The 11,342-nt window shown below is 27.0% G+C and overlaps 1 protein-coding gene across 1 annotated transcript; it reads left to right on the top strand.

Moving 5' to 3' along the window:
* The first annotated feature begins 606 nt into the window (after nt 1-606).
* LOC126835450 (transportin-1) lies at nt 607-10,507 on the top strand. Its single transcript, XM_050568047.1, has 20 exons — nt 607-933; nt 1,609-1,684; nt 2,710-2,963; nt 3,517-3,650; nt 3,715-3,796; nt 3,987-4,109; nt 4,188-4,367; nt 4,447-4,603; nt 4,749-4,901; nt 4,967-5,139; nt 5,546-5,695; nt 6,237-6,398; nt 6,538-6,645; nt 6,728-6,974; nt 7,080-7,178; nt 7,244-7,339; nt 8,216-8,291; nt 8,490-8,664; nt 9,492-9,606; nt 9,662-10,507. Exons 1-19 carry the CDS (start codon nt 829-831, stop codon nt 9,597-9,599), a joined length of 2,658 nt encoding a protein of 885 aa, XP_050424004.1. The 5' UTR covers nt 607-828; the 3' UTR covers nt 9,600-9,606; nt 9,662-10,507.
* The last annotated feature ends 835 nt before the right edge of the window (nt 10,508-11,342 follow it).

Here is an 11,342-nt window from a genome sequence, read left to right as displayed (position 1 = left end):
ATTTGATCTACCCATCTTGTACGTGGGCACCCTAATAGTCTTTTATTTTAAAGGATACATTGTACGAATTTATCAAAGTTCCTAAGAAATCTTTCCTCCACGAGTATCCTGTCCATTGAGTTTTTTCAAAATGTAATAATTTATGTATAAGTATCAATATAATTATTTAATATAATAATTAATATAATTCAACTAGGTATTCAAGGCAAAGGATTTTCTATTTCCCTGGTTTAAAATTCAAAGCAACTTACAGCTTTCGTGTTTGTAGTTTGACGTTATTTTAGACCATATAATATATAGGTAATTAACTTAAGAAAGTTTTTCATATATTTAAAAAAAAATGCATTTTAATTACATTTTATATTTAAATTTGTGTTTTTATAAATCGTATAGGATTCCCGAATTCCGGTTATATACAGCACATAATTTGTACGTACCTAACCTAAAATATATTTTTAAATTTGGCGCCACTCACGCGGCATCGTTGAGGATGGAGGCATAGCCGGTAGAAATACGCGTGTCATCGTTGAGTCCGTGTTAGTAATCGTTATTAAAAAGAGAAAAATATTTGTTATCGACTTTACAAATATTATCGCATTACGGCCGATTTTGGTATATCTGCTGTTAAAAATTTTGTCGTGTCTACTGTCCACAGTGCATATTCATTTTTCAGTACCCGTTGTTAAGGCCTGAACCGTTTTGATCTAAAAAAACTTTTTTTTTTGTATACTTGTTTTTGCTCGACAATTTTATTATCTTTTTATAAATCTTGTATTTTGTTATTTAGAACGTGTTAGTAGTTGTTCTTTTCGTTACAATCGGTGTAGCATGATAATGACTTGGCAACCGCAAGAAGAGGGATTAAGGCAAATCATTCAACTGCTTAAAGAATCTCAGTCACCAGACACTGTAATCCAACGAACAGTGCAACAAGTATCCTTTAAATCTTAATTACCAATCATTATTTACACCAGTAATCGTCTGGGTAAACTATAGAATTAGGTAGTCACATTTTGAGTATGGTGTTGGAAAACCACCTGCTGTAATATTTTAAGCTTGAGTTTTTATGAAAAATTTGTTGTGTTCCAACATTCACAAATTTCAAATATTTTATTTACCTAAAAGTACCTGTTGTGTTTTAAATAACATTTTATTTAATTATAATTTCCCATTTTAATAGTGATAAGACCCTAGTAAACTGTAAGAAGTTAACGTTTGTCTCTGTATTTGTAATATTATTAGAGGATGTATTGGTATTGTTTGCTTTTTAAAAATTGACGTTTGATTCATTAATTTAAGTGTTAAATTTTGGATTTTTGAAATTGTTATGAAATATTATTTTTGTAGTTGAATTTTGTAAAACACAATAAATTATTCAATCAGACTATTTAAATTTATACACATAGACTTATTGTTAATTTCTTATATATGTATATCAAATTGCAACTAACCTTTTCAACTACTTTTATTCACTTATAAATTTGAGTATTTTGACGCTAAAACCAGACAATTTCATTTTGGTTCTTATATTGTATTAATTAATTGGAAATACTGTAAAAGAAGAATTTGTTTGTTCTTTATATAATTTTTCTTAGTAATATGAATTAGAAACTAGAAGAATTGAATCAAGTAGCTGATTTCAACAACTATCTTATATTTGTTCTGACGAAACTTACATCGGAAGGTAAGATTATTCACAACTTATATGATGGGTCTGGATGGGTACAACTACTTAACCGCACAAAACTTGAAACAAAAATTTAAGTTTTTCAATATATGTATGATAAATTAATCTAAAAACTTTGGACAAATTTTATCGATGTAGTTTGAGAAAGCATGGTAAATAACATGTTTTACCAAGAAATTAAAATACAAAAAATATTACTGTAAAATGATACTAACCAAAAACACTTCATATACTGTTAATTTATCTTTGACTCTACAATATATAAAAAAGTTAATGCTGATATGTAGTTAAAGTTAATTATTTGAAAAAGTCATAAGTTAAATGGTATAAAATTAATAACATTTAAGTTATTACCTAACGTATACTTTTTAAATTAAAGTAAATAATTTACATTAAATTTCATATAAAATCTAATAATCAAGTTTAAAAATTACATTTTATTTATTTGTTATACCTGTGTTTATTTAATAACATTTATGTTGTGTCTAAAGATAAACAGTATATTTTTTGATATTGCACATACAGTGCAGTGTACTATAGCAGTGCAGTAGTTATTAAGCATGTGCAGTAAGATGTATAATTTTGCTCGTCTATTAACCTCGGTTAGATCTTGGATACAACACGTTCCATGGATAAGATAGACTGGAGGTCTGTCCAATGTAAATTATATAAGCTATTTATTATAATTGTCAAGTGATAACATTTTTCATACTCACGTAAACTTACAATAGTTCTTATGATGTAGCTTTCATCAGTTTAAACTTATTTATTAATTTAAATTTTAAACCCCTCCCAAATGAAAGGTTAGATTAGGTAATAACTCACATACTTAATTTGTTTTTATATTTTGTTTGAAAAAAATAATATACTAGCATAGAAACTAAAACATGTTACTCCCAGCTGTGCCAGCGCATCCGATCATTTTTAATACTATTTTTAAGTAATTTAATTGTATAATGAACATTTATGTTGTATTGTATTGTTTTTAATAAATAATTGATTGATTTTTTTTTGTCATTTAGATGAACCTACAAGATCATTAAGTGGTTTAATTTTAAAAAACAATATCAAAAGTCACTATGAAACTTTATCTCCTTCAGTAACGGAGTTTGTGAAGTCTGAGTGTTTAACTGCAGTTGGAGATACATCACCATTAATAAGAGCAACCGTTGGTATACTAATTACAACAATAGCATCACGTGGTATCAATACATGGCCTGAATTGCTGCCAGCTTTATGCCAAATGCTCGACTCCGCTGATTATAATGTTTGTGAGGTAAGATAATATAAAAAATATTATACTTGCGAGAGAGAATGCATAACGTTCACACATTCAAATGACTGTGCTACACTGTCTCAAAGTTAAATTTCTGCCACGCACTTTGTGTCACTGTACAGCGGTCACTAAAAATCAGAGCACTCCAATAGTGGGCGATGTGTTTTGTTGGTGGAAGGTGCTCGAGGAAGTTTACTGGTAAAGATGCAATAGAATGAACAAGTTACAGTAGGCAGTCATTTACGTTCTCTCATGAGACGGAGTATAACAAATTACATATTGGTTAGGCATATTGGATAGTATTTTATAATAAACTGACTCTTCTCTTGTGAGACGAAGTATAACTATAGTGCATGAAATAAATAATATCTGAACTTCACGAATTTAAAGAAATTCAATTCTAATGCTTCCAGCGTAATTAAATAACTAAAATTAAAAATAATATTTAAAGTGTAGTTACTCATTCTTTCTCTTAAAATAGTAAAATCAAAGAAATCTGCATTTCTCTTTATTCCTTATCAATTATCATCGTTTAAATGTTTTATTATTTTAGGGTGCATTTGGAGCACTGCAGAAAATTTGTGAGGATTCATCTGACTACTTAGAAGATGACAGACAAAACAAGCCTCTTGATATTCTTATTCCAAAATTTCTACATTTTTTTAAACATTCAAGCCCAAAAATTAGGTAAAACTCTTTATATTTTGTATAACTTTAAATAATTAATAGAAATGTTACATGATTTTTACAGGTCTCATGCAATTGGCTGTGTGAATCAGTTTATTGTCCAAAAAACTCCTTCTTTAATGAATCACATTGATATGTTTTTAGAGGTAAAATCAAATACATTTTTATGTCTGTATTATAATTTCACTTTAACTTTATCTTTAAAGTAAAGATAATTATTTTCAAGTATTTACTGAAGTAATTCAATATAACTATTTAACATATTTTAATATTTGGCAAAATTTTAAACTTCGGCAAACATTTTAGTTTTATACAATTCTTTAACTTTATTTTTAGAACTTATTTCATTTGGCAGTCGATGATGAAGCAGATGTTAGAAAAAATGTGTGTAGAGCAATAGTTATGCTTTTAGAAGTAAGAATGGACAGATTACTTCCACATCTCCACGATATCATAGAGGTTAATATATTATTCTTATAAATAATAATATTTTTATTTATGATAACTTTTAAATATTTTATCATCTCTTGGACACAGTATATGTTATTAAGAACACAAGATCCAGATGAAAATGTGGCATTAGAAGCTTGTGAATTTTGGTTATCTATTGCCGAACAACAAATATGTAAAGAAGCTCTTACTCCTTATTTACCTAGACTTATACCAATTCTTGTTAATGGAATGCGTTATTCAGAAATTGATGTAATATTGTTGAAGGTTTGATCTTATAATTCCTTAATAACATTACAATCATATAATCATTTATTATAAACATTATTATGTTATTTATTTATAGGGCGATGTTGAAGAAGACGAAAATGTTCCTGACCGCGAAGAAGATATTCGTCCGAGATTTCATAAATCACGCACACATGGTCATGAAGAAGATAATAATGAAGAAGAAGATGAAGATAACTTAGGAGATGATAGCAGTTTGTCTGACTGGAATCTAAGTTAGTTAATATTACAAACTAAAATAGTATTTTTTTACCTTTTTGTCATCCTTTTTTCCCTGTAAATATTATTTAAGTATCAAAATGTATTGTAAATAATGTTTACCAAAATATAGTTAATACTTTTGTTATTTAAATTATCTAGGGAAATGTAGTGCAGCTGCTCTAGATGTATTGGCTAATGTATTTAAAGAAGATATTCTTCCTATACTGATGCCTATTTTAAAAGAAACCCTTTCTTCAAATGAATGGGAAGTCAAAGAATCTGGTATCTTAGCCCTTGGTGCCATTGCTGAAGGTATTTATTAGTTAAATTAATATTTATTTTTCCGTTTTTTAATTTTGAATGAATATTTTTAATAGGTTGTATGAATGGTATGATTCCGCATTTGAATGAATTAATTCCTTACATGATTAATCATTTGAGTGATAAAAAAGCATTAGTTCGAGCTATAATATGTTGGACTCTTTCTCGTTACTGTCACTGGGTTGTTAGCCAACCACATGAACAATATTTAAAACCAATGATGCACGAAGTAAGTTAATACATTTTTGTAAAAATTATATTTGTAATGACTAAAATTAACTTGAATATATAATAGGTCTAATAAAGTCTTATCTAAAACTAAAGTGTATTATCTAAAACTACATGTTCCAAAAAAAATTACCAAATAGCAAATAACATAACATTTATTTATCTTTTGGGTTAAAATTAATAATATTTTTTCTTATGACTATTATTAATATTTATCCCTGCAGAAAGGGACTAGACTACTCTCACGGTACATCTATGGGGGATTGTGCTTAGTGGAGGCTTAGTAGTAGGGTGAATGACCCCAATAAGTTGGGATGAAGGGGAAGGAGAAAAAGAAGATAATAGTTATTAATATTTAATTTTAACATTAATAATTAACAATATAATTGCTTTATTTATGTTCTTAGCTTTTAAAAAGAATATTAGACTCCAATAAAAGAGTTCAAGAAGCAGCTTGTTCTGCTTTTGCCACATTAGAAGAAGAAGCAACTACAGAACTAGTACCATATTTAGGATTTATTTTGGAAACACTAGTCTTCGCTTTTAGCAAATACCAGGTAATATAAACTCAAACAAAATCATTTGTGTATTGTTTAATTCATATTTTATTGTTTAGTATATTTAGTTACACTCTAATTTGAGTAAAAAAACATTTTAGTTATTCTCAATTTTGAATAGTGAGTGGCGAACTGTTATAAATGTTGGCCTTATTAATAAGGTATTAAAGTAAATTCTGTTTTTAAGACTGTATATAAGAAAAACATTGGTCAAACGATAAAACATTTTTTACGAGTCCTACCACTTACAAAAAAAAATATATATATTGTTAAACTTTTAATTTATTTGATCTTATACTTCTTTCATCCTTCCATTTCACCATCTTTCCTTGGACAATTAGAGTTCTCTTTAACAGCTTATGCGTTACTTTAATACTGACCATCTTTTTCAATTGATTAATTTTCTCTGTGTTAATGTCTGTAATTATTATTTGAAATTTAATGTATTTTGTATTAAGTACTTTGCCCATATTGTAATAATAAAAAAAAAAACTTATCAGCTTCATATTAAAGCTAAAAATAATAATTTCCAATGTTGCAGCATAAAAACTTGTTAATACTTTATGACGCAATTGGAACTCTAGCTGACTCAGTTGGTCACAATTTAAATAAACCTGAGTATATAAATTTACTAATGCCACCATTAATCCAAAAATGGAATGCATTGAAAGATGAAGATAAAGATCTTTTTCCACTATTAGAAGTAAATATATTTTTTAAATAGTTAGTATTTATTGTAATTGTTTTTAACTAGGGTAATAGTAAATTGTTTGTTCAAGGTTTTTCTACATTAAATTGTTCATTCAATTAAATAAAAGTAATTATAATGTTTTTTTAAATAGTGTTTATCTAGTGTGGCGACTGCTCTGCAATCTGGATTTATGCCTTATGCAGAACCAGTATTTAAAAGATGTATTTCTCTTGTGGAACAAACACTAAATCAAAATATTGTAAGTTTTTATTTAGGAAACCGTACATTTTTATTTAATTATTATTCATATTTAAATAATACTGACATTGTTGCTTATTTAGGCAAATTCACAAAGTCCTGACCAGTTTGATGCGCCTGACAAAGATTTTATGATTGTTGCTCTTGATCTTCTTTCTGGATTAGCAGAAGGATTAACAACATTCATCGAGAGTTTAATTAGTGGATCAAACACCTTACAATTACTTTATCAATGCATGCAGGACCCATTGGCTGAAGTGAGACAGAGTTCATTTGCTCTTCTTGGAGATTTGACTAAAGCGTGTTTTCAACATGTACATCCTTGCATAGGTAAAATTAGATAATATTTACAAACTAGTGTTCTAATGTTATTTTTGTATTAGGAAAATTTAATTGGGTATTTTTACTTTTTTATTAATATATGTTGATTTTTAGGTGATTTTATGCCAATCTTAGCACAAAACTTAAATCCTGATCAAATTTCTGTCTGTAATAATGCAACATGGGCTATTGGAGAAATTGCTGTAAAACTTGGTAAATAATCAATCATTTTAATACTATATTCTTGATTTTTTTATAATCAATATTTAATTTAACAGGTACTGAAATGCAACCATATGTACCAATGATACTTAGTCAACTAGTTATAATTATGAATCGGCCAAATACCCCTAAAACATTATTGGAAAATACAGGTAGATATATTTTTTGCCTGTTTTATTAAAACAAATTAAATAAAACGTATATTACTGATACTACATTAAACAATTACTATTAACAGGTTATTCTTAAACTAATATATTGCATACTATTTAATTTGATAAATGTGTACATTATAATAATGTATACATTTTATGTTTGATAGTGCAATATTGTAAAATGATTTATAGGTTTTAAAACAATCTATACTCTATTCAAATTAAGAATGAACTAACGCAGGAACTAAAACGCATTACTCCTGCTGGGCCATTTAGGTTTTGCGTGGTGATTTGTTCTTAAGTTGAACAGTATGTAATGTAGTTCATTGAATAATCATCAAAATTATTTTTTCAACGTACAATATATTATTATAGTTAAATATGATTTTACTTAAAAATAGTTAACACCTTTACTATGGTTGTTACATTCATATACTTAATATATTTATTTTGAATTTTAGTATTTTTTTTATCTTGTCTTTATTATACGTTATTTGAGATATAGTTTAAACTTAATTAAATATTAAATTAAAACAAGGTATACATTAAAATATTTAGTACAAAGTACTGTTACTATAACTTTTGTACTAAATTAAAAATTGTAATGTTTACTACAGGTATTGCAATTTATTCTGCAAACCAAATCTATAGTTAATAGCTAAACATAGTAGAACATTTTCTTTTTACGCTTTTTTTCAAGTAATTAAGCACAAGAAAAAATAAGGTTATGAAAATAACATTAATTTATTTTCTTTATTTTTTTGGTAAATTTGGTCGTGTTAAATTATTATTGTTTACTATTTTATATTTTGTTTATTAATGAATTTATTTTTTATTAGTTTTTTCGTTCTTGTTTTTGTTTTTTTTTTATAGCAATTACGATTGGCCGACTAGGTTATGTATGCCCTCAGGACGTCGCCCCGCTGTTACAACAGTTTGTACGCATGTGGTGTGTACCAATTTTTTTTTTCAATTTTTCTTTATTTTATTATTATTATAAGTTTATAATTTGAATTCAAATGTTTTATTTTTTATAATTGGGTTTGCAAAGGCAACATTTTCAATTAATTTGTTAGTGTATTAAATTTTATGTGGCTTAACCTTTTATACCAGTTTTTTTACTATTATTTTTATATATTATTTTTAGGTGCACATCGTTACGTAATATCAGAGATAATGATGAAAAAGATAGTGCATTTAGAGGTATGTGTCAAATGATCAGTGTCAATCCAGGTGGAGTAGTACAAGACTTCATATTTTTTTGTGACGCTATTGCATCTTGGGTGAATCCCAAAGAAGACTTAAAAGAAATGTTTTATAAAGTAATTTTTTTTAAAAATTATTATTGTTAATATGTTTATAAAATTTGTAAGTTATTAAAAATGTATGCCATTTTACAAGTAGGAATATGAGTTAAATATATCAATTTGATTTAAGAAGACGCCAAGGCGCTACTCATAAGGTTTTTTGTGCCAAAAAGGCTTTACTATTCTGTACACATTTTTGAACATATTTTGTCATAAAAAAAATATTTTGACATTAATACTAAGATTAAGAATATTTTTGGTTTACAATCGGTTGAAAAAATAAAAATATTTTTTTAAAATTCAAATAGTAACTTGAACTAAAAAAATTCTTAAAAAACCTCATTGACAAGATCAATTTTTTGTTGAAGCAAAAAATAAATTTTCTATTTTAATTTGTAGAAGTTGCATAGAGAATGGGGTAGGCTGTTTATTAGAAAATCATTAATGTGATAAAAATCGAATAAAAAAAAAAAGAAAATTTATAAAGTATCCTTATTTTTAAATTAATGTAATAGCTTTTTTAACTTAAAATTTTGTTTTGTTTTTGAAAAATTGTCTATATGTAACCCTTTAAAATGTAGTATGCCTGTTGTATTAAATTATGTAATACGATTTTCTTAATCCTTTCAGCACTAACATACACATGTATAAGTGTGTTCTAGTCCCTATTATAGTGTTCTAACTGAAGTTTTTAGTGTGTTGCAAAATAAATAGTTTGTGATGAAAGGGTTAAGAAGAAGTAATAGCCCCTATTTATTAAGGAGTTATGTATAGGCAATAAAAATCAAATATGGTTTTTGTCTATAATATTTGAAGTTAAATTTAATATTTATTCATTTTAGATATTACATGGTTTCAAAAATCAAGTAGGTGAAGAAAATTGGACAAGATTTACTGACCAATTTCCTCCACAGTTGAAAGATCGTCTGTCAACTGCCTATGGGATCTAAAACAACTGTAAGTTTGTTTTTTTTTAACATGTGAATATTATTAAAATATATTTTTTTCTTAGGAAATTTGGGGCGCAGCATGGGTGATTCCAGCGTTGCATCTTTTGGGTTTTTTTCTTCAGTCATGTGTGCTGAAAACTGACATCTTGTAGGGTGTGCGGGAGGGAAGGGAGGGGGGAGATAAAATAAATTCGATAATACTTAACAAATTTATTTTAACATTTTTTAATTTGTTTAATGTGATAAAATGTTCACAACCAAATTTCATCATCTGATTTGTCAAAAAAGTTGGTTCTGCTGTTTGCATTATCAAATTTTATATACCATTATTATTTGTCTTCTACATTTATTTTGTTTATTGTTCTTTTTTTACATTTTAGTTTTTTATTTGTAGAATGCTTATAACAGTTGTATGCAAACTTGAAGCGTGCTAACCAAAATGCTTGAGTAATTAAATTAGCCCATTTGTGAATTCCTCATCGACTTGGGCATTAATTCCTAAATAACTATATTTATGTCCATTAATTCCTTAAAGTTCCTTAATTATCAACATTCCAGAGTGGATCCCTCTTCCTTTCCTTGTAAATGTGACCATCATATTGGAAAACAAGTATTTTGGAATTGACTTTTCAAATTTTGCTAATTATAACATTGTGCTATTGATTCACATCATAAAGAATTTGGTTTCTAGTTTGATGTACAAATTGAACGTTTTAGATTTTTTTTATGTTTTGTATTTTAACTTTATTTCTATTAAGTAATACATTTTATTAATTATTCGCCATTGTTGTAAATTAGTTTTGTTAAATGTATAGGCTTGTTTTTATTTCATGTTTTAAGTTACGAGTGCAAATATTATAAAAACAATATAACATATTGTGACTAAAAACTTTTTAAATACCTGATTAGCAAAAAAAAATACTAACTTGTCATAATATTTTTCATATAATCATGATATTAAATTAGTAATAAAAAGTAAACTATAGTTTAATTTATAATTTATATATTTTATCTATGAATTGTATTTGAATGTAAAATTGTATGTATCTCTGTAAAAATCTAATAGATACACTGACTAAACATAACAGTTATCATTTTTATATCTTATTTGTATTTTTTTCCTACTAAAATTTTTCTGTTTGTTAATTAGGAACACAAATTTCATATGTTTAATCAGCTTTGTGGTGAAATAGTTAATGTTTTCAATTGTCATTACTTTTTAACATAGTCATCTTAATAAAAATAATTAAATATATATATATGCTCAAAATACAAATAGTAAAAAGTGTTTTTTTCACACAGAATGTTTCAGTTCAGCTAAATTACATTAGTTGATGCCTAACAAATAATATAAACTGTGATAAAGTATCCCTATGTGACATATGCCAAGACATCTAACAATGTATCCATTAAGGTTCTTTCATACACGTACGATTCGTATCCGTTCCATCAGGGCAACCGACGTCCGACTATTCAAAAATATGAACTTCTTTTTAAACGAACGCATTCACATCAATCCGATCCAAGCTTTCTGAGCTCAGACCGAGAAAAAAAATATTGTTGTTAACTGATTTTCAGTCAGTGCAGGATCGGATATGTATGAACTAGGAACACGTTCCGTAAGTAGTTATCATTTGGCTTATGAGATATAGATGTTTTTGTAGGAAAACTCAATAACGCAAATTACACATGTACCTACCTACTCACGACTATGCAATAGCCCGTAAGACTATGATAGCGTGT

The sequence above is a fragment of the Adelges cooleyi genome, unplaced genomic scaffold (assembly GCF_023614345.1).
Source record: "Adelges cooleyi isolate 19-005CV unplaced genomic scaffold, UGA_ACOO_1.1 ACOO_flye_CR_arks_rails_tigmint_CR_PRNA_23, whole genome shotgun sequence".
Taxonomy (NCBI): domain Eukaryota; kingdom Metazoa; phylum Arthropoda; class Insecta; order Hemiptera; family Adelgidae; genus Adelges; species Adelges cooleyi.
This window is presented reverse-complemented; position numbering and strand designations above follow the sequence as displayed.

Excerpts from the sequence above, each read along its gene's own strand:
- LOC126835450 (XM_050568047.1), top strand. The coding sequence starts at position 829 with ATGATAATGACTTGGCAACCGCAAGAAGAGGGATTAAGGCAAATCATT. Across the intron at positions 1,685-2,709 it reads GACGAAACTTACATCGGAAG|ATGAACCTACAAGATCATTA; the intron begins GTAAGATTATTC and ends TTTGTCATTTAG. Across the intron at positions 4,110-4,187 it reads ATCTCCACGATATCATAGAG|TATATGTTATTAAGAACACA; the intron begins GTTAATATATTA and ends TCTTGGACACAG.